Source organism: Chinchilla lanigera, unplaced genomic scaffold (genome assembly GCF_000276665.1).
Source record: "Chinchilla lanigera isolate Chin_1 unplaced genomic scaffold, ChiLan1.0 scaffold00024, whole genome shotgun sequence".
NCBI lineage: Eukaryota > Metazoa > Chordata > Mammalia > Rodentia > Chinchillidae > Chinchilla > Chinchilla lanigera.
In genome coordinates this window covers 19720901-19744535 of record NW_004955425.1, presented here as the reverse complement: position 1 = coordinate 19744535, position 23635 = coordinate 19720901, and the positions used below count along the sequence as shown (strand labels likewise).

General features: G+C 35.3%; 1 protein-coding gene across 4 annotated transcripts in view; it reads left to right on the top strand.

The window, feature by feature from the left end:
* The window catches only part of Ctnna3 (catenin (cadherin-associated protein), alpha 3), a 1502556-nt gene that overhangs the window by 381665 nt on the left and 1097256 nt on the right, over positions 1-23635 (top strand). For all 4 annotated transcript variants that reach the window (XM_013514887.1, XM_005385969.2, XM_005385970.2 and 1 more), the window contains exon 7: positions 7587-7790. In XM_013514887.1, the coding sequence (XP_013370341.1) occupies positions 7587-7790 (204 nt within the window). The remainder of the gene's footprint in view (positions 1-7586; positions 7791-23635) is intronic.

Genomic DNA, 23635 nt, shown 5'->3' with positions numbered 1-23635 from the left:
CATCTTCCTCATTCATTGGTAGACACTCAGGTAGTTTATATATCTTGGCTAGTGAAATTATCAGTTTGAGCTATTACTTTAACTTGCTGTGTGTATATACCTAGAAATAAGACTGTTTTTTATTTTAAAGATAAAAGAATGAAAACATATCAACAAACACACATACATTTACAAACTAACACAAAACCAATACAAGCAATACAGAATTTCAGACAAGGTGATAGGAATTTGACAATGGTTATTGTATTACATATTTATGTAACTTCAAATTGGTTACTCAGATAAACAGATATAGGCATGTAAGATTGATCAAACAATTAAACATTAACTGTTCCTTTCGATAGAGCAATAAATGTCAGTAGTACAACTATGCTGGCTATCCTGTGTATACATATATACGAGGACTATTTTATCACATGATAGTTTAAATTTTAATTGGTTTGAGAAAACTGCATATTATTTCTCTTAAAGACTGTATCATTTTCCACTCGTACCCACAGTATACAAGTCTTGTCTTTTCTGCACAGCCTCTCCAGCAGCTACTATTTTTGGTCATTTTGATAATTTCCATCCTAACAGAAGTTAGGTGATGTAGTGATTTTGACTATAATTTCCCTATTGATTAGTAAGATTGGGTATCTTTTACCAAACGGTTGGCCATTGGTATGTCTTCTTTTCAGAAAGATGTATTTAGGTTCTTTGACCATTTTAAATTAGATCTTCTTTTGCTGTTGAGTTTGTATATTTTAGATATTAACACTTTATCAGATGTATGTCTTACAAATAGTTTTCCAGTTTTATAGGTTGTCTTTTCACATTGTTAATTATTTTCTTTGCTGTAGAGAGACTTTTTAGTTTGATATAGTTTCATTTATTTTTGCTTTTGTTGCTTCTGCTTTAGGTGTTAAAATTAAAAAGTCATTGCCAAAGCCAGTGTCAAGGAGCTTCGCCCAGTGCTTTCTTCTGTGAGTTTTACGTTGCAGGTCTTACTTTTAAGTGGTTAATCTATTTCAAATTGGTTTTGTGCACTGTGTAATATAAGGGGTGCATTTTATTCTTTTGCAGACAGATAACTAGTTTTCCCAGAATCATTTTTTGAAGAGGTAAATATGTCATTTACCTATTGTATATTCTTTGTGTTTTTACCAAGTATTAGTTGAGTGTATCTGTGCAGGTTTATTTCTGGGCTGCCAGTTCTGTTCCACTTGGTGTATGCATTACTTTTATGGGGCATCATACTGTTTTGATTATGGAGGCTTTTAATGTACTTTGAAATCAAATGTGATGCCTGCTCCTTTGTTTTTCTTGCTTTAGTACATTAGTGGTATTAATCTTTTATAGTTCCATGTGATCTTAGGATTGCTTTTTCTATTTTTTTGAAGAATGTCACTGGAATTTTTGGAGGTTTTCATTGACTCTAAATGTCACTTTGAGTCCTACGTTTTAACAATATTAATTCTTCTGATCCATGACATGGGATATTTTTTCATTTATTTGTGTCTTCAATTTATTTCAGCAAGGTCTTATAATTTTTAGTGCATAGATTTTTAAACTCATGATTAAATTTATTTCTAAGTAATTTATTTGTTTTTGATATAACATAAATTGTACTTTTGTTTTCTTTTTGGATATTAGGTTGTTAATACATAACAATACATTTTATCATTTGTATATTGATTTTGTAACCTGCAATTTTAATGAATTCATTTATTATTTCTAAAAATTTTGAGGGGGAGTTGTTCGAGTTTGCAATATATAAGATCATGCCATCTGCAAACAAAAGCAATTTCACTTCTTTACTTGCAGTCTGGATGCCTTTCATTTCCATCCTGACTAATTGTTCTGGACAGGACTTCATGTATTATGTTGAATAGAAGTAGTGATAACAAAACAGTAGTTTTTATTTTGTAAGGATAGCCAGTTTTTGTTGTTACCCATCTTTCTAGCATTTGCTGTTCTCCTCAGATTTATCCATGTTGTCGCCAGTGACAGGAGTTCCTTCTTCATGTCATATTTCATTTTGTATATGTACCCCATTTTCTTTGTGTATCTGTTGGTAGACACTTAGGGAAGTTCTATTTCTTGACTATTGTGGATAATACTGCATGGGCGTGGTCTTGCAGGTATCTCTGGCATATCGACTTCCTTTCCTTTGGCTACATACTCAGCAGTGGGCTTTTCAGTTTTTGAGGCACCTTCATACTGATTTCCACAGTGACTGATCTTTTCTGTACTTCGTCACTGTTAGTCGGCCTTTAGTCACTATGACATAAAACCTGAGAAAATTCAGTGTGAAGAAGGAGAGATTTATTTTGACTTTCAGGTTCAGTCATTGGTCTCTTGGCTCTATTGTTGTTGGGCCTGTGATGAGTGATAAGGCAGAACTTTGTAACAGGGAACTTGTAATGGAACAAAGCAGCTTCACACACACACACACACACACACACACACACACACACACAACATTGTTCTTTAGTATTTTCCAGTGTTTAGGCTTGTGCCTCCTAAGAGGTGATCTGACTAGAACAAATAGTTGCTCTTCTACTACCAACTCCCTGTCCAGTGTGTACATAGTAGGCTGTGAGAGGACTGCAAATATAATCAAGAAATAATTGCAAAAGAATTTGTTTTGAGATCAAGCCCAGGAGAAGAAAGCCATGGAATGAAAGGTAAAGGAAGAGAGAGGAGAGATGGGGAGAGAGGGAGAGAGGGGGAGAGAGACAGAGAGAGAGACAGAGAGAGATAGAGAGAGATTTTGATTCTTTTCCTTGAAGGCAAGTGGGCACAAAAAGTGGAGTGTAAAACAGATTGAGGTAGAGGTAGATTTTGAGGTTTTCCAAGTGTCCTTATCTCCATTTCCTGAGAGTAGTAGAATATGTTTGGATTTGGGGTTCAATAATATTGGATTAGTAGCCTTAATCTTCTCTTTTAACACAATCATTTGACAGCTAACTTAATCTTTCTTACCCTGTTTCTACATTTATACACAAAAGGCAATAATATCTCACAAGGTTTTTGGTAATGAGTACATCAGACAATAAAAGAAGCATTGCATTATAGTTACAGCATGGAATTGGAGGTAGATTTGGGCAGAATTTTGCCTATGTTACTTAACTAGCTGAGCTACCTTGTGCAAGTTAGTGTTCAATTTGGAGAAAAATGAGGGATCAAATTCATTATCTAAACAAGTTAGAAGAGATAATGTAAGAGATGAAAAAGAAAAGGATTTTAGGGGCAAGGACAAACTTCCATAGCTAATGAGTGAAGAGTCAAACCTATGCTGTCTGCTCTTAGGACCTGGACTCTTAATCCTTAAATTTTATTACTTCCTAAAATAAAGCTACTTATTATTATTATGTGGAATTGAGATTCACACATTTTGCAAAAATAATGTTCTGTCAGAGAAGTATTAGGGAGGTAAGTATATATTGGCAGAGCCTTGAAAAGGTGAAATATTTTGTATGGTCAGCAGAGTGGAACATTGAAAATAAAATACACTGTTCATTGTCTATCATGGCATTGACACAATGAAAACATATTGACTGAAGGAGTGTTTATTATAGTAGGTTAGAAGACGTAATTTATTCACTTCATCTCAGAAAAATTCAGTAATATTTAAGAAATGTTCAAAGTACTTTAAAAACTGTCATGCCTCTTTGTTGATCTCAGCAAGACTACTGAAAACCTTTCCAGGTTGTGAATAGGACTGTGTATTCAAGAAGTCCATGTGTGGGTGTGTGAGGTGAGAGCAAGAAATTGTCTGAGCTCAGATGGGTTTGAAGAAGAGCTTTTCTATCTTAAAGAGAAAAACAATAAAAACAATGGTACAAAATTTCAAGACAAGCTAGTAGGAGAGTAAGAATGGTTAGTACTTTGCTTGTTGTCATCTTCAAAGTAGTTGCTCAGATTACAAGATAAAGACATAAAAAATCCATCAAATGATATAAGCACAAATCTTTCTTTTCAATGAATTAATAGAAATGAGTAGTATAGCTATCCTAACTATAATATATATAATATAATTTTATCAATCTACCTATATAATATATATATTTACTTTTTCTTTTTCCTTCCATCTTTTCTCTTTCCCCCATCACAGTTTCTCTTTCCTTTTGAACAGTTTCTTCCCATTTCCCAATATCTATTGTACATTTTGGATTTTATTTACTCTTTCATCTTCTTATACTAGGGGGACAATATGATGTTACACATGTGAGTCTGATTTATTTCATTTATGAATATGCTCTCTAGTTGCATCCACTTACCTATAATAGTGTCAAATTTATACTCCTTTATATCTGAGTATGACTCCATTGTATAAAAATACCAAATCTTTTTATCTGTTCCTCAGTTGATGGGCATTTGGGTTGTTTTCAAGACTTAGCTATGACAAATTGTGCTGCTATAAACATGGGTGCACACATGTCACTATGGCATGATGTTTTTAATTCTTCTGGGAAAATACCCAAAAGGGGAAGAGCTGGGTTGAATGGGACCTCTAATCCTAGTTTTTTGAAGAATCTCACCACTAATTTCCACAATGGATGCACCTGTCTATACTCCCATCAACAGTAGAGAAGAGTTCCTTTTTCCCTACAGCCCCTCCAGTATTTTTTAGAGGTTGATTTCCTGATGACAGCCTTTATTTCTGGGGTGAGAGGGAATCTCACTGTTGTTTTAATTTGCATCTCTTGAATGACCAGTGATGTTGAACATTTTTTCATGTATTTATTTGCTGTCCATATTTCTTCATCTGAAAAGTGTGTATTCATTTTGGAAGGCCATTTTTAGAATGGGTCTTCGAATTTGGAAGGTCCGATTCTTTTCAGTTCTTTATATGTTCTAGCTATAAGTCCTTTGTCTAGGGAGCTGTTGGCTAAAATTTTTTCCTACTCTGTGTGTTGTCTTTTTACTCTGTTGATGATTTCTTTTCATGTGCAAAAGCTTTTTAATAGGATGAGATCCCAGTTGTTGGTTCTTTGAGTATTTCCCATGAAGCTTTGGTTTTGTTCATGAACTCTCTGCCTACCCCATGCCTTCAAGATTTCTACCTACTTTCTCTTCCAGTAGACTTAGTGTTTCTATTTTAGTATTTAGATCCATTTTGATTTTAGCTTAGTGCATGGTGATAAATGTGGGTCTAGTTTTAGTTTTTGGCATGTGGAAAGCCAGTTTTCCAGCACCGTTTATTAAAGAGGCTATCTTTCTTCCACTGAACATGATTGGCCCCTTAGATAAGGTGGCTGAATGCGTTTGTATCTTCTAATGTGTTCTAGTTCTCCTCAGGTCTGTTTTTTCCAGTACTGTGTTGATTTAATCACAGTAGCTTTGTAATGCAATTTCAATTCAGGGATTGTGATGCCCCCTGCCTTGCCTTTGTTGACCAGAATTTTCTTTGATATTCTAGGTCTTTCCTGGTTCCAAATGAATTTTTGGAATGTTTTCTCTAGGTCTGTGAGGTATACTAATGGTATTTTGATCAGGATTGCACTGAATCTGTACGGCAATTTTGGAAGTAAGGCCATTTTCATTATATTGCTTCTTCCTATCCATGAGCAAGGGATATCTTTCCATTTTCTGATATCCTCTTCAATCTTCTTTAGTGAAGAACTTTTAAAGGTTAAGCAGGTAAAAATTCAAAGGTTCAGATGGCTTTTGGAATGGTTCTATCGAACAGAAAGCAGAGTGATCTTAATTGCACAGTGCAGGTTGTTTTGCTCACAGGAGGTGACAGCCAGAACACGTAAAATTACCAGATTTTTTTCTTGCAGTACTTATAGGTGAACAGACTTGAAATTTGATGAACTCTTCCTATGGTTAAAATGCTAGAGACATATTATCCACTCCCATCACATCTGATTTCATTTGAGCAGTTAAATAGTCATTTTATTGCCTTCTCAAAGTCTCTTCTCAATGATGATACTACATTGGAGGGTCATTTCCAAAAGATTTTAATTGGTTTAATTTTTGTTGTGAAACATTGGAATGGAAAGTTTGCACTAAATTAGTGAGCCAAGTAAAGACATGGAAAAGTGGCAAATAAAATAAGAAGAAGCAAAGCTTTGATCAATGAAGCTTATAGTTGGAATGTGGTATCATCAAAAAATTATGCAGTGGACAAAGAAAAATAAGTTACATTTGGCTTTTGTAAAACTGCTTTTATGATTTTTTAAAAAATCTTTATGTAAAAGGAAAAAAATGCAATGACTAAGCAGTAAAAATCCAAAAAGGAAATAGAGGCATAAAAGAATTCCCCTGAATGTTTCTAAGACAGTTAACTAATATTATATTTAATCTACAGTCTTATTTATATTTTATATTATATCTTATGAGATGTAATTATTATATAATACACATATTTCTTTTTTCTAATTGTTTTAAACTTAATTATCAAAATTACCTTTCTGTGATTATTTTCCCTTCCTAAGTTTGGCACTTTAGTTATAGATTTTAAAGTTATACTCTGACCACTTCTGATTCCAAATACTTATCATCAAGTAATGTAGCACTTGGATCAATGTAAGATGCATACACATATGTATTCACATGTGTGTATCCCTTTACCTAATATGTGTATATAAAACCTTACAAGCTTATATATTGTGAATGTCTTTTAATGTGTGTGTGCGAGTTTATGCAGACTCCACTAAGATCTACATTTTGAAGATCAATATATGATTTCATTTTATATTAAGGGTTCTTTAGAGAATTTTTGTTTTATATTGACTCTTCATTTACTATATTAGGCATCACCTTGGAAAGGTTTTCTCTCTTGATGCAGTTTCATAAAAGACCTTTAGAGCAGCATACACTCTCACTCTTCAGAGGCTATAAATTATCTTGACTATTTTATCTAAAGACTTATCTGTTTATATAACCTTAAAAATACCATGTCCAGTTCCAATGGCTGAAAGTTATTATAGATTAATAGGAAAACAGAATTTTACTTTTTAAATGAATAATAAAATCTAGTGTTTTCTTTGATATGTTATACCTTATTGTTTATAGTGATGCATAATGAAAACAATATTGAATTAGACAGTATGAGACCAGTTCATTTGCTCTTGGGAAAGACCAACCCTCAGCCAACCCATCACCAGCTAAAATAGTGGCTCATCTTTGTTGTCTGCTTCATAGTGTTGTCAAGATGAGAAGATCTGTTTGAAAATATTATGTAAGCGTGGTCTGGCAATATTATTATAAGTGACAGTTAGTATATGCCAGTCACTGTATTAAGCATTCATATTGTTCTTATAACAGTTTTATGACAGAAGCATCACTAATATTTCAGTTTTACAGGTCAGGAGGGTGAGGTTGAGGGCACATAGAACAGCCTGGTGAGACAGGGAGGCAAGATTTGAATCTAGGGCTTTCTGACACTAGCACCAGTGCTGATAACCGCATCACTCTCATCACTCATCTGAATAATAACTGCTACAGAACCTTGTATAGGAACTGGATGAAGTAGTAAAATATAGTTGTCATCATTATTGTGTCTGAATTCTAAAATATGAAATCAAATTATCACCTATTTCCTAAAGTTGGAATGTCACGGGCTCTAACCTTTACATGTGCTCTTCTCACAGAGTTTAATTGTCCTGAACCCGCTCACGGTGACTGAAGAGGAAATGAGACCGTCCCTGGAAAAGCGCCTGGAAGCCATCATCAGCGGGGCCGCTCTGCTGGCGGACTCCTCCTGCACTCGGGACTTCCACCGGGAGAGGATCATTGCGGAATGCAACGCCATTCGCCAGGCTCTTCAGGACTTGCTGTCCGAGTACATGAGCAACGTAAGTGACTCGCTTGTCCTGGGGCCCCTGTGCCCACTTTCCCCTTGCACGTTGAGTGTGTACATGACGCTTTCTGTTACACAGTATGGTCACTCACACACGAGTATGTGATTTTACATGAATGCCTTTCTGAAGGGACTCTTCTTGATTGTTCAGATTGAACAGTAAGCCTAGGAGTTTCTTGGAATGAAATTAGAAACAGGGGAGTATTTACACAAGATTGTTTTGTGTGTAGAATTATCTAAATATGAGTTGAAGAAGTGAGTCAGGTTTGGAAAAAGAAAACCATGGTTGCGCATTAATTTAGCTGAATAAAAAGATGTGGCAGGTTGCTCAGGGCTAAGCTGGTGAATAGTAAGAAAGGAGCATTAGAATTAGAATTTAGATGGTATCAGGTAAAAGTCAATGTGCAGAGATCGTGAGCCATATCTGAAGGTGTAAAGAGCTCAGACCATTTGCATGGCTCTTTTTCAAAAGTGACATAGTGTCATAACTTTTGCAGTTTTAGATGTGGCTCAGAAATACTGAAAATGCTGTCTTAATTTAAAAAAAAATATTTGCTTCAAGGTCCTTTCTATTTCATTTTCTGTGTGCCTGTCTCCATCTGTGGAGGGTCTCTAACTTTTTTTTTTTTTTTTACACTTGCAAACCATCTTTATTGCAATACTTAGGGTTGTGTTTGACTGAATAACTAAGGACTGTAGCCTAGCCATGTTGGGACAACAAAAACATCTTCACAATTGAATGTTAGGTGTGACGGTGCATATCTGTAATCCCAGTACTCAGGGAGGCTGAGGCAGGAAGACTGTAAGTTCTGGTCCAGCCTGGGGAACTTAGTGAGATCCTGCCTCAAAATTTAAAATAGTAATAATAAAAAAAGAGCAGATTGAGGATATAGCTCAGTGGTAGAACATCCTCGGGTTTAATCCTCCAGCACCTCCCCAATTCTTGACAGTCAAATCTTGCTATTTCTCTAATCTGACTTTTTCAGATTTGTAATTGAAGTATGTAAACCACTTACATATAAGATGATTATTGATACAGTTAGGTTTTAATCTATCATCTTGTTATTTGTTTTCTATTTGTTCCACCCAGATTTGCATTCTTGTCTTCATTTGGACAGAGTCCTTTATATGATTCCATTTTACCTCCTTTGCCCGCTAATTAGTCGTAACTGGTTTGTCACTGGTTGTTTTAGAGTTTATACTATTTACCTTTAACTTACCACATCTAGATTTAAGTGATATCACGCCACCTCCCAAATAGTATTAGGACTTTAAAATAGTACATTTTCATTTTGAGGGTCTCTAACTTGCTCCCATCAAATCTTAGGTTTAATAAAGAGAAGAACCTGGTGAGGACAGCAGCAGCTGTACAGTAGCCCCCCCATCCCCAGGTTTGCTCCCCGTGGTGTCTTTCACTTGCACTTAGCCATAGTCTGGAAACATTAAGTGGAAAATTCCAAAAATGATTCTTAAATTTTAAGTAACTTACTACAGTGCTTTTTAATAATTATTTTACTATATTATTAGCTATTATTGTTAATTTCTTAATGTGCCTAATTTATAAAGTTCATCACAGGTGTGCATATATAGGAAAAATCTCTCCATAACTTGGATTGGTAGTACATTTTCAAGTGACCCCTGGGGATCTTGAAACATATTCCTCACAGGCAGGATGGGCTATTACATATTAATCATGAAGCCTTCTTAAATAATAGAACTATAGAGTTATATTAGGACTATTTAGTCCATCTATTTTATTTTAAGGAGAATAACTCAGGATTTATGAAGGTATGTTTTGTGAATTATTAGTCAAAAAGTATAAGACTTTTTAGTTATGAAATTGAAGATTTGGAGTTGTTTGACAGATGTTCTTTATGTGAATGACTGAAATGTGCTAAATTACTTAATGAGTTTTGAGGATCTTCCAACACATTTGATGTGTCTTCCTATTCTTAATATTTGATGACTTTGGCTCCTGACCAACAATCTCTTGCCTGTGAAGAAATCAAAGTTGGAAAGCAAATTATATTAATAAGAACATAATAATAATAATGTTGTGTCCTGCTAGGATATCTGAAGCTAGACTATTCCCATTTTTGACATAAGATATTCTTGAAGACTTTTCAAGACAGTTCGTCTGTCACAAGAACCTCAGGCGATAAAATTACATTGGAACGCCATCTCCTCTGATGCAGAGAGTACTACGATAATTTCTTCTGTCTTCATAGATGAAATATAGTAACATCGTATAAACATATAGCTTATCTATAAATTATAATGAATTGGCTTTATAAAAAGTCATTTTATTTTTCACAGACACAAGCACAGGCACATGCAGGTGTACACACCTACCCAAATGCGTGAGGAGATATGGCTACATAATTTGTGTAGCTGAGTAGAAAATGAAAATGACAGGCTTTTTATTCAAACAGCAAGGGCAAAAGATCTCTCCCTTTCTTCCATTTCTCTTGACCTCTGTGAGATTATTTTTATTTGCTACATAATTTTAGATTTCATAGAATATGAGGGGTGCTGATGGAGTGAGGCAGACCCTCAAAGGGCTTCCTGGCCCTGCGCTGTGGTCCGGACCCACTCTGCAGTTTGCCAAGTCCTGCCCTGGGGAAGGGAGGGGGAAGTGAGTTCTGGGTATAAGAACAGGTGTATGAGGACCTCGTTCAGGAAGTCCCTCAGAGGCAGGACTGAATGTGAGCCTAGATGTATATATCCTTGAGCCCCTGGATTGTACAAATTCAAAGAAATTTCAGGACTGTGACAGCACAGCATTAAAACCTAAGCACGGGGCCCTCCTTTTTTAAGCCTGTGCACAGCTGTCAGTCCCTGGAGCCGATACCGTAAATAATAATCATCTATCACGTAAAATAGTGGTGCTTTTTATGGCTTCTCCAAATGGAGTTAAAAACTGTGATGTGGCAGAGCACGCAGTCTTGAGTGCAATCATTAGGAATGTTCACTGTCCTTAGTAGAAATTTATGGAACCTGACTAAAAGTCAGTCTGCGTTTTTACTGTTCTCATGCACTACTCACTATAAACTCCAGTGGTAAACTAATGTTTTTCACAAATTTTTTTGGTCTATGTTCTAAACAATTGCTGTGATTATTGTTGTTTTAATAGTATGTATGATTCAAATTAGAAGATGTTAGAGAGTATCCTCTAACACACTTTTATAGATGTATTCTTTATGAATAGAGAAGATTCAAAATAAGCAGTGATTACATACTGATTCTAAAACAAAGAAGTAGAAATTGAGTGATTTCAATTTTGTTAGTTGATGTGTTCATTTGGAATTTTTGAGTTTAAAATGATAATGAAACCACGTGGATTGCAAATGGTAATATTTTTGTTAGGTAATTACAGATTTAGTTCATACATGAGATATTTCATTGAGTTTGAACAATAACTAAAATTTATTCCTTCTTTGAAAATCATTAATTACTTTACAGTTAAAGAGCATGTCAAGAAAATAATGATTATTATTACTTAGTAATAGGAACTAATTGTGTCAAACAGGAAGAGTTTTTAAAAAATATCTACTCTAGGTATCAAATACACTAAGTAAGCTACTGAAAATGTGATTTATTTTTCTATTTCCTGATGTTCTTTTCCTTAACAAGGATTTAACCTGATTATAAGTTGTAAATCTCCCTTTTAGTTGCAAATTTATGTTGTTAATGTCTTCTGTTAGAGGGCTGTCTTCAAATAAGGTCAGTTGTGCATTAGAGTTAAGCAGAAAGAGACTTTTTTATTTATAGTCTCAAATAACTTAGAGAAAAATAAGAAGCACTTTTTAAAAAATCTTACCCAGTAGTTTTCTTAAATTTTATTTATCAGGGTAAGCTTTGTGCTATTCATACTTGAGGGAGGCTGTTTTCTTTTTTTTCCTGCACCTCCCTTTCCCTTTGCTGCTCTTCTGACAGAGGAGTCCCGAGACACCGCTCCTTTGCAGCACATGCCCTTCCCAGCTCTGGCCCTCCTGGCACACCTTTGTTATTCTTCTGACTTCCCCACTAGGCAGGAACTCTAACAGTTCAAAGTGTGTCCCTTTGAACTAGCACAGATCCTTTTGGGGACAGGTGCTCAGTAGTTTTTATTCGGATACAGATAAATTAAATTTAACAACTATATCCTTTATTAAAATAAATGAAATGTGGCTGAAGCAGTTACATAATTCATATCAAAAAATTTGTGTGAGAACTAGGAAGAGCAGAGAAAAGCTAAGGATGGCCAGTGGTGAGAACAGGAGCACAGAGCAGGAAGGACGCAAAAGCAAGGAGATCTGTTCTTTGCACGGTCCAAGTGCAGTGTATTTATCTATTCTGTTTTTGGCCCAACATAGGTATCACTGGGTTGGAAATCCGAGTTTGGAAGTCTGCATTGTTTTCTGGGGTCCCCAGGGAAGAAGTCGTCTTCTTGCCCTTTCCTGCTTTGAAAGCCACCGTCATTCCTTTGCTTGTGGCCCCCTTCATCTTCACACTCAGAACAGCTGCATCTTCTCGGCCCTGCTTCTGTCTTGAGATTTCTTTCTTTGGCTTCACCTGGGAAAGTTTCTTTGCTCTTTTTAGGGTTCCTGATTAAATAGAGTTCAGATTGTCCAAGATAATCATCCTGTCCCAAAGCCTTTGACCTTAGCTACATCTGTAAAGTTGCTTTTGCAGTGTGAGATAACATAGTCCTTCTCAGACCAGGGGTCGGATGTGGGCATCGCTGGGCGGGCAGGGTTCATGACGTGTACCAGTGTAAGTTTTCCTTAACCTCCTCTATGAAACAATTATCAGTTTTTACAGTTTGAATCCATTGCAGTTTGTAGATCTTATATATTTTAAGCTTTTTGCAGGCATATCATATACCTGTTTTGTTTACTTATCTTTTATCCCATGCCTGAGGCATAATGCCTAGCATTTAGAAAAAGTTGAATTAATATTTTCAAATGAAAGAATAAATGGAATGACTACATATTGTCTAGGCAGGTAGCTGAGCAATAGTTTCTTTGACATTAACTGAAATGAGTTTCAAACCTCTATTAAATTTATAGAACAGACAGCCTGCTATAAAAGGTTTTCTTTTGCAAAGTATGTCTCTTCTAAAAACCTATGTGAATATTCAAAAACTTTTTTCCATTATACTCTGTGCATTTGGATCTGCATCTGGTCGTATTCCAAAATAAAGTTTTTTCACTAGAGAACATAATCTAGAGAGCACACAAAAACAGGGAAAGCATAACTTTTATCTTTTAAAACTTCTAGATTTATGTTTCTAAGGTATTTCTGACAATTTTTATTGTACTGTATTGTATATATAAGTAAATAACTGTTCAATAAATGGAGCAGGGTACAGAGACCCCTTGAAGAGGAAAGGTTTTAGGGAAATGAGTTTTTTATACATGGTGCTCTTTGTATAATTGGTGAAAATAGAATTGGATGTGAGCTGCCATCTTGTTTGAGTTTTAAGATATCAGCAGGTATGTGTATTTTTCAGAGTGGTTTGAAATAATATTGGTACTGTTCAATGGTGACTGTATCACAGGACAGGATCTTCAGGTGGTGCACTGTAATTAGTTAACATTCATACGCTACTCTACTGCCAGGAAATATTAGAGAATTTGGTAGGAACAGTGCTGCTGAATAAAGTCTGACAAAAGCCATATGAAGGGATCAGCTTACATTTCTGGACCTCTCCTCTTCTCACTTTTTTCTCTTCTTCTTATTTTATGTGGAAGCACGTGGTCTGATTTCATTATCTATTTATTTAGAGAGTAAATAGCTGAACAGAGTGGATGGGGTTTTGTTGTTTAGGAATTGATTTCATTTGTGAATCTTGAGTTTAATGAATTCCCTATCTTGAGTAATTATAAGTTTTTTATAAAAGTCTACAAAGAAATGTTATTGGAATTTTCTTCCAAACAGGGTCTCTTTCCTTATGAAAATCCACTTTGGGAATAACTTCAGATTTAGTTAATGTCTCCTAATGATAGTGTTAAGTAATTGTGGACTTCCCACCTCCTTAAGATCCGTTTCTTCTTTTTCTTTTTTTTAGACTTTTATTAGTACATGCTTATGGTATGTAATTATCACACTCACTGTAGGGGAAGTATACATGTACACAACACCTTTCAGTTCCCTTCCTTTTTCCCCTTACCTCTACCTTGTTTTATTTTTCTAGCATCAGATTTGTTTGTCTCATGAGATCTTATAAAATTAATTATTACATGTACCAATTTAAAACCAGACTAACAGGCCAAAGAACATATAAAACATGTAAGACAATTATACTAAGTCAAGGTACACGTTAAGATACATTGCCTACAATACCCTTTTTCAAATATATATATAGTTTTATATATATTGTACATATATCTAGAGAGATAGTTTTTATATAAGAGAAACCTTGCAATATTTAAGCTTGTGTATCTGTTATTTCACTTAAAATTATGGTCTCAGTGTACAACCATTTTCCTACAGGTGACTCAAGTTTATCCTTTTTAAATGTTTTAACATGTACTACATGTTTTCAGCTCAGGCAGGCTGTATTAAACACTTTATATTTTTATATTCTTAAATTTGTCTATAGTAGTTGAGTGGTCAATTATGTTGGAAACCGTGTTTTTTACTTTATACATATTTGGATTTTACAACCTCAGACAATTTAAAAGAAATAAACAGTATTCTATTTAGGTCTGTACAATAATGGATTTGCCAAAATCAGAAATATCAGCCAAGCTTATATTAGTACATGAGGTCAAAGTCCAAGAAGATATAAAGGAATTGTCAAAATGAAAGGCCTGGTTTGATATTGAAGCTGGAATATAGGAACTGATAATTCAATAACCAGGGAGTTGAAAGAAATGATAAATAATAGGAGTCTGGTTTAATGGGAAAAATGGGCTTTGATTTCCTTGTTTTCTTTCTAATTTAAGGACTACATATTACACAGGCACTTAAGTGAGTGAATTCCTTTAGAAATAAGATAGTATTATTGTTTTAGCTATTATTTTTCTAAGCTGCTTTGGAGTCTAGTCTTATTCTCTTCAAGGTTCCTTAGTTACTTGGATAACTATTAAATAATGACTTCAAGCCTTTCTTGACAGGCTAACCTTGGGGTCATCTATATCTGTCATGGAATGTCCACTTTGGGGTTTGTGAGTGCTCACTGTGGAAACGAAAGGATTTAGAGCCCTCTCTTGAGGGCTATTTTCATAGATTTCTTCTTTCTGCTCTAATATTGTCATTTCTCTTAAAAATCAAAGTTAATAGGGTGAACCTTACAGAAATGCAAAGTATATGATTACTGAATTAATAAGTAATGTTAAAATAATAAAGTTCCTGCAGCTGTCACTGTCTGTGTGTCACTCTTAGGAGCCATGTAACCTGGAATATGCTGCCGAGGGCAGTTTCTAGTGAAGGATGGAGATGTGAGTCACCCACAGCTGATGTTTCCAGCTGAAAAGGGAATCCCCAGAAAAGGAGAGCTGCGTGAAACCTCACATCACCCACTGCACCAGTTAGTACCGAGAAATAAAAGATTGTTTCTGTAGCCCTTGACAATGGGACATCATCTTGTGTTAGCAGCTATTGTCATTGTACTTGGTGTTCTGGAGTATTTAATTTCTTATTGGAAATTATTAGTGAACCATAATTTGTCACCCTTACTGGGATACTTCTGAGAAAGTTTCACTAAAGTGATTAATAGCCCTTAATTGATCCATAAGCACAGAGCTGCACTATCCCACCAAACTGAAGTATATGACTACCTAGAAATTCCGTGGCTGTACATCTCTTATAAATAGAGTAATACATATGAAGGATTTTAAGAGATATTTAACACATGTTGCTGACAGAATCTACATTGTCCATAAAAGCTAAAATTTAAAGAGTGCATTAAAATTCTATTGGTGTTATCATAGTTGCTAGTTGCATAATTCTTCTATAGACACTGTGCTAAGATCTAGGGATTTTTAGAGGGTGAACAGTTGCCATCTTAGTTGTCAAGGAGAATCAGACAAATAAACAAGTAAGTGAAATGGAACATGACAAATGCTGTGATGGTGGCTAAGCACTAAGGACCAAAGAGCACCAGGGAGGAAGCGACTCACTCCCCAGTGTGAATGGGGGCAGGTTTCCCAAAGCAGGAAGACTTTTGCTGTCTACTGAAGGATGAGTAGGTTCCCACCACACAGTGGAGGCAGTTATAGCAGCTGCTGTAGAGACACAGAAGTGGGAGTCTCCCTTTGTGTCTGGTGTGGGGAAGACACACTGGTCGAGTCAGATGAAATGTAGTAGAAAGGAAAGGTGGGATATGAGACCAAGTACTAACTATGAATGCCAAATGTATTCTCTCAAATACTTGACAGACATAGTTTGCTTGCTTTTAAAATAAGGATTTCAATGTAATCTTATCTCCCTTCATGAGTCATTTATAATATCACCTATGTTATATTTATAAATAAATTTCATTAAACTATATTTAATATTTTTAAAGGAATTCATGTTTCTGTAGTTTGACATTCACACCACTGTAGTACAGATTTCTAGTACTGTAAGAAATTTGGGTTATGAGTGTCATTTAAAGTATGAGCATGATTCACACTGAGGACATTACATCTTATCTGAGGAATGCTTTGTTTTTCATTTGCACATGTCAAGGATATATCTATAAGGAATATTTCCCCCCTCATAAAATGTAGATTTTAGCCAGGTCTGGTGGCATGCATCTGTAGTCCCTTCTATTCAGAAGGTTGAGGCAGGAGGATCACAAATCTAACCTGGACACTTTAGCAAGACCCTTCTCAAAATAAGGCTGAAAGAAAGAGGAAAAAGGGACTAAGACACAGCTCAGTGCCCCTAGTACTGAAAAACAGGTTTCATGGCCTCCCAAATAATGGCCTCCATCTCTCCCTCCCTGACACCTGTGAATATGGTACCTGCTAAATGGACATTCTACATGGGATTATGGGTAGGTGTCTTGTGATGGAGAGGTGATCTTGGATTAAATGGGGAGGCCCTTAAAAGCAGAGAAACTCTTCTGGCTGGCTCAGATAGGGATGAGTGAAATGAGGGAAGAAAAGTTAAAGCATAAGAGAGAGAAACTGTACTATTGCTGGCTTTCTAGATGGAGGAAGGAGCCATGGACAGAGTGACATACCTCATCCCTTCACCTGCAAGGAATTAATTCTTCCACATCCCAAATGCAAGTTCACATTTTTCTCTAGAGCCTACTGAAAGAAAACTGTAGGTGCTTTGATTACGCTAAGATTGTGCTTCTGTCCTGTAGAACTATAAGCTAATAAATCTATTGGAGTTTGTGCATGTGTGTGTGTGTGTGCGCACATGTGTGCAAGTATGGAATGAGCCCAGAACCTCATGATTGCTAGGCGAGTACTCTGCCACTGAATTAAATCCCCAACCCCTAAATTTATGTTGTTGAGGTAAGTTTATGATAATTTGTTATGGCAGTAATATGAAATTGATACATAATCTTAAGTGCAGGTGATGTAGTTCACTTTTGTGCAGAGACATTGTGATCAATTTTGAAATCTTATATAAAGTGAGCTGCTACAATTATGTTCTAAACATATATATATATAATATGAGTTGTATGTTTAAATCTCAGGAAAGGCAATCACAGAATTTTTAAAGGAAATACTAAAATATTAATTTTGAATAGGCTTATATTTCTAACATAATGTATAACTATATAAGTAATTCAAATGGTTCATTTTATAATTTTATGAGAATCTTTTATGAGAATCCTTTAAGGATATATACACACCATGACATGTAGTGTTATGTAATAGGAAATATGATTTAGTTTATGTTCTGAGGCAGCATTGTCCAATAGAAAGTTATGGAAACTATAATGCTATAATGTTATGGAAACTATAATGGTGTATGAGCCATTTATGTAATTTTCAATTTTCTAGTAACCACATAGAGTAAAAGGAATAGGTAAAATTAATTTAAATGGTATTTTAATTAACTCAGTATATGTAGAACACTGTCATTTCAACATGTTACAATATAAATATTTAATCAATGTAAACATTTCATTTCACTTTAGTATTACATCTTTCAAATTTCATGTATATTTTACATTTATAGTACATATGGGCTAGTCACACTCTGAGTGTTCAATAGCTGTGTGTATCTAGTGGCTACTGTATAAGATAACACAGCTTTATGCAGAAATATTTTCTCCAGCACAGAACTTTTAAAGTCTAATCATTTCTGTGTTTCTATAGCTTTGAAAGTGCTACTTTTAGAAAAGGTAACAAAAGAAGAAAAACAGAACACTTAGGACAGAGATGCCTGGAGCTCCATCATTTTATGGTTGTTCCTGGAGTTAACCAGTGAAATAAGCCACTATGACTTTATACTGCCTTATAGAAAGGAATACACTTTTCACATGTGGTGTGTTATATTTCTTGAAGAGGGTCATAATAGCTTCCACTTTGCAGATTCTTCTCTGGTGTAACTTGCATTTTCTCCATCAGGAGGTGAAATTTAATACCATTTCTCTTGATTAAGGCCTGACATGAATGACTTTTTTGACCAACTAAGTATGGCAGAAGTGACAGGATTTTAGAGGAGGTCATGAAAAAACTTTCAGCTCCCACATGAGTCTGGTAGAACACTCTTGGGATGCTTCTTCTCAGAATGCAGCTGCCAACCTGCAAGAAGTCCAGTTCACCTGGGGGTCACAACAAGGTAGATATTCTGGTTGATGGACTCATCTCTTTCCAGCCAAAACCCAGGATCAACTGCCAACACTGTGAATGTGCTAATTTGAATGTCCAGACCATTTAACCTTCCATATGGCTCCACTTGTAGGAAGATCTTGACTACAGCTGCACAAAGACCTGACAAGAAATCCTGACTTAGCTCAAACCTCAGAACCATGAGAGACAGTAAAAAATTATTGTTTTTAACTGCTAGGTTTTGAGATGGCTTTACACACCAATAGGTAATCAGAATACTACTGAATATGGTAGGCAGAGAACCCGAAAGATTGGAAACATCTTAATAATAAATATAAGGAAAAAACCTAGAGGACGTAGAGTAGGATTTAGACTATCTCATTAATTTTAATGGTCAAAGGTTTATTAACAACAGCCTACAAGGAAGAATACAGAACAAGTATCAGTAAGCAGAGGTAGTAGAAAATATTCTTAATGAATACAAGTACAGTATTGCCTTGGTTCACAGATGCTTCAGTTTGCAAACAAAAGTGTTCAGCAAAATTTTGCTTCTGTTCCCAAACTGTACATTGGATGACAAATACAACCATAGCTGTCTTCCACATATGAATACAAACACAACCATATTCCCCCAAATCATAAAACAAATCGTTTATAAACCAAGGTACCACTGCAGTACAAAATCTATTACAAACAATACATTTAGTTAATACTCACAAATCTTTTTATTCTGTAAGTATTCAGGAAAAAAGAAAAGAAAACCTTCACAGGTGTCATCTTAAATAGATGAAACATATAATTATGATGATCAAGAATCTAGTGGTCAGTGTGAAAAAAAAATCAAAAACGTGTATGCTACTCTAGGCAGTGTCTTAGTTACTTTTCTCATTGCCGAGATATAATACCCACCACCTACAATTTAAAGGAGGAAAGGTTATTTCACCTCACAGTTTATTAGCTGAGGTTTTAGTCTGGCTTGGCTCCAAGGCAGGGTGGGATGCAGCGAAGCATCACAGGGGAGAAGCAGCCCATGACAGGGCAGGCAGGAAACAGCAGCAAGTAGTGAAGCAGCAGCAGCAGCAGCAGAGGCAGCAGCAGCAGCAGCAGCAGCAGCAGCAGCAGCAGCAGCAGCAGCAGCAGCAGCAGCAGCAGCAGCAGCAAACCTTCCTTTCCCTTTTATCCCGTCCAGGCTACAAGCCTTTCAGTGTTGCCACACACACCCAGGGTGGGCCTTCCCATTGTTAATGAATACAAGTAATACAAAATGTACTACAAACAATAGATTTAATTAACATCAACACATCTTTTATATTCTTTATGTACTCAGTGAAAATTAAAAAAGAACTTCTGTAGGTTTTATCTCAAGTAGGTGAGCCTTACGTAATTATAAGGATTAAGAATCTAGTGCTCAGTGCGAAAAAAGAACTAAAAAATCTAGATAAGCTACTCTAAGGCAGAATTGTATTCTAATGGGTTTTTTTCGTATATGGGCGCATTTATCTTATAATGATGTTTGTAAGTACATTTGAGAAGCAACTTTAAGCCACGTTTGGTGATACGTACCTGTAATTTGATCGTTCTGGGAAGCTGTGATGAAAGGATCTCAAGTTTGGGCCTAGCCTGGGCAATTTAGTGATTTATAGAAACCCTGTCTCAACATAAAAAATAAGTTAAGAACAAACAGCTGAGGATACAGCACAGTAATGGCTTCAATCCCTAGTAACCACCCCCACTCTAAGGGGCAACTTTAAAACTCTTCCAGGTGATCTACAATATATATTCCAAAATATACATGGTGATCACTTGCCCTATTCAGTGATATTGCATCAGAATCACCGGATACTGAGTGATGATGTAATTTATGCTGCAGAACACTCATAGGCAAGCGTTCATTTAACCTCTTACAGTTACTCAGTCTTCCTTCCTGGCAATTTTAAGTGTAGCTGGGGCTCAAAAAAAAAAAAAAATAAATAAAGAATATGCAGAGAAAATACAAAATTGGCAGGGCTTCAACTATGGTAGTTGGCTTACAACTGGGGATAGAAAAATAAATAATGCTTTTGTTTGGTGTACAACAGGGAAGTGATAATCACTATTTGTAATAATTATGCTATCTTTTGTGAAAACAGAAGCTCTTTCTAATTTCAGAACTTTTTTAGAAGTATTGACTGCTTATTTTATCTAGTTTCTGACTTTTACATAAAATTTAGAAGCTTGTAAAAGCTAACTGAATCTACTTAATCACTGCTTTTGTTTTACATTCAGCTGTTCATACTCCATGGGAAATACTCTCAGTCTTTTCCAAGTTTTGGATTACTACAGTGTCCCAAGAATTCTCCTAAAAAGACTAGAAACTAATAATTTTTAAAACTTTTTTATTTTGAAATAGTTATAGATTGAAAGAAAATTGCATAAGTAGCACAGAGAGGTTCCATGTACCCTTTGCACAGATTTCCAGTTTGGAGGCATTTTACATACCCATAGTAAGATATCAAAGCCAAGAAGTTGATATGCTCGTATAGGTTATGTGCTTAGTTCTATCACATGTATGGATTCATGTAACCAACACTACAACAAAGATACAAAAAAATACATATCACACCACATATCTCCCTGGTGCTACCCCTACCCTCCTTACCTTTACGTCATCAATTTGGTATCTCACTATTTAGATCTTTGATTTATTTCATCAGGATTTTGTAATTTTCAATACAGACATCCTGGGAAATTTTCATTAGACTTACACTTAATAATCTTCTTTTTCAGGAATTATTAACGGCATTATATGTTTATTTTAATTTCTGCAATCATTGCTGGAATGTTGAAATGCAATTCATTTTTTGAATCCTTACCCTGTATTGTGCAATCTTGCTAAAATTACTTACTCATTCAAGGACTTTTAAATTTTACCTTTTTGGAGTAGATTATAGTAAATGAGTTGTTGTAGTTTGTAGTTTGCAAGGAATTATTTGTTTCATCTAATTTGTCATATTAATATGTGTAGGATTGTTTGTTTACCCTCTTATTATCCACTTTCTACATATTATTATGCCAGCATAGAGACAGTTTTATTTTTTCCTTTAAAAGCTGTATGCTTTTTATTTTGCTTTCACACCATATTTCTCTGGTTAATACTTCCAGTGATATGGTGAATAAACATGCTGAGAACTGATATGTTTGCCTTGTTGCTCATATTAGGGAAAAAGCACATAGTTTTTTTTATCATCAAATATCATGTTAGCTTCAGATGTTTTTATTGTAGATTTTTTAAAAAATCAAACTATAGAAGTTTCTTCTATTCCTAGTTTTATGGAAGTTTTTCTCATGAATGTGAGTAGTTTGGTCAGCTAGATACCTTTTCTGTATCAGTTGACATGACGATGTGGGTTTTTTTGTTCTTTAGCTTGTTAATATGATGGATTACTTTAATTTTCAAATATCAAAGTAGACTTACTTCCCTCAGATAAACTTTGCTATGTCATGGTGTATAATTGCATATATTGCTGAATTCTATTTGTTAATACTTAGGAATATTTTTTATCTATATTCACAAAGGGTACTAATTTGCAGTTTTCTTATGATAGTTTTGTTTTTGGTAGCTTGGTAATAATAGGATTTTATAGAATGAATTGGAATGAGCTCCCTTAAAGGTTGTGTAGAGTAGGTGTTAGTTATTTAAGTACTTGGTAGAGTTTTTCAGTGAAACCATCTGGGAATGGAAATTTCTTTTCTAGGAGTCTTAAAATTACAATTTCAGTTTCCTTAATAATTATTGAGCTATCTATATGTATACTGAATGAATTGGGATGTTTGTAGTTCTCAAATTTTATGTGTAGAATTCTTTGTTTTCATGCCTGTAGTAATATCTGTCCTTTTTTTTTTCTGGTACTGGGAATTGAACTCACAATGTCACACTTGCCAGGCAGACGCTGTGCCACTGAGCTAAACCTCAGCCCCTAGTAATATCTCTTTATTGGTATTATTTGTAACTTTGTATGCTTTGTTAGAATTTTATCAATTTTTCTTGATATTTTCCAGGAACTCTCTTATATTTCTTTCTTTTTCCTGGTACTGTGGTTTCCTGTGGTACCCAGGGCTCTACAGAGCTACATCCCTGGGACTTTTTACTTTTTGTTATTATTTGTAGATAAGCTATTGCTAAGTTGCCCGGGTGAGGCTCCACCTCACATCCTCCTGCTCCATGCCCCAGAGTGCTCGTGTTACATGCACCACCAGGCCGAGTTTTCTTTTTGTGTTCAGTTTCATGCATTCTGCTCGTCTCTTTATTATGTCCTTCTTTTTATGTACTTGGATTAAACTTTCTCATTTAATAGATTCTTGAAGGATAAGATTATATGAGTGATTTGACATTTTCCTGTTATTTGGTATAAGTAGTGAGTTATCTGTCAGATAATGGTGCCCCATTTCTTCCTTTTCAAGATACTAGCAAATTCCTTTATTCTCGTTTCTTCATGTCTGACCCTTTTATGTAGCTCAAATAAGTGATGTCTGCAGTACGTCCTTCCATGACAGGCATATGTCACTCAGCATCATTGTGTCCTCAAGGTTCATCAGCATTGTCACATACCAAATAACTTCCTGCATGTGCCACACATTCTTCATCCATTTGTGTTGCTGGACATTTAGATGAAACATCTTTGCTGCTGTAATGGTGCAGCGATGTTGGAGGGCAGATATCTCTTTGGCTACAGACTGTATGTTTGTTTCCTTTGGAAAAATACCCAGAAATGGCACTGCTAGGGCATATGATCTATTTTTACGTTTGTGAGGATCCTTCATACTCTATTCCATACCAGTTCCGTTGTCTCACATTCCCACCAGCAGTGTGTGAAGTTCTTTTTTCTCCACATCCTTCCCAGACTTGCTTTCTAATGCTAATCTGCCTGGCAGATTTGAGGAGATATCCCATTGTGGTCTGATTTTGCCTTTCTCTGATCATTAGTGATTTGAGCATTTTTTCATATACTTATTGACCATTTGTAGGTTTTCTATTGAGAAATATTTATTCAGGCCCTTTGTCCATTTTTAAACTGGTTTATTTCTCATTATTGGCCTTTTTGGGTTCCTTGTATATTTTGTGTGTTAACCACTGATTAGATATATGCTTTGC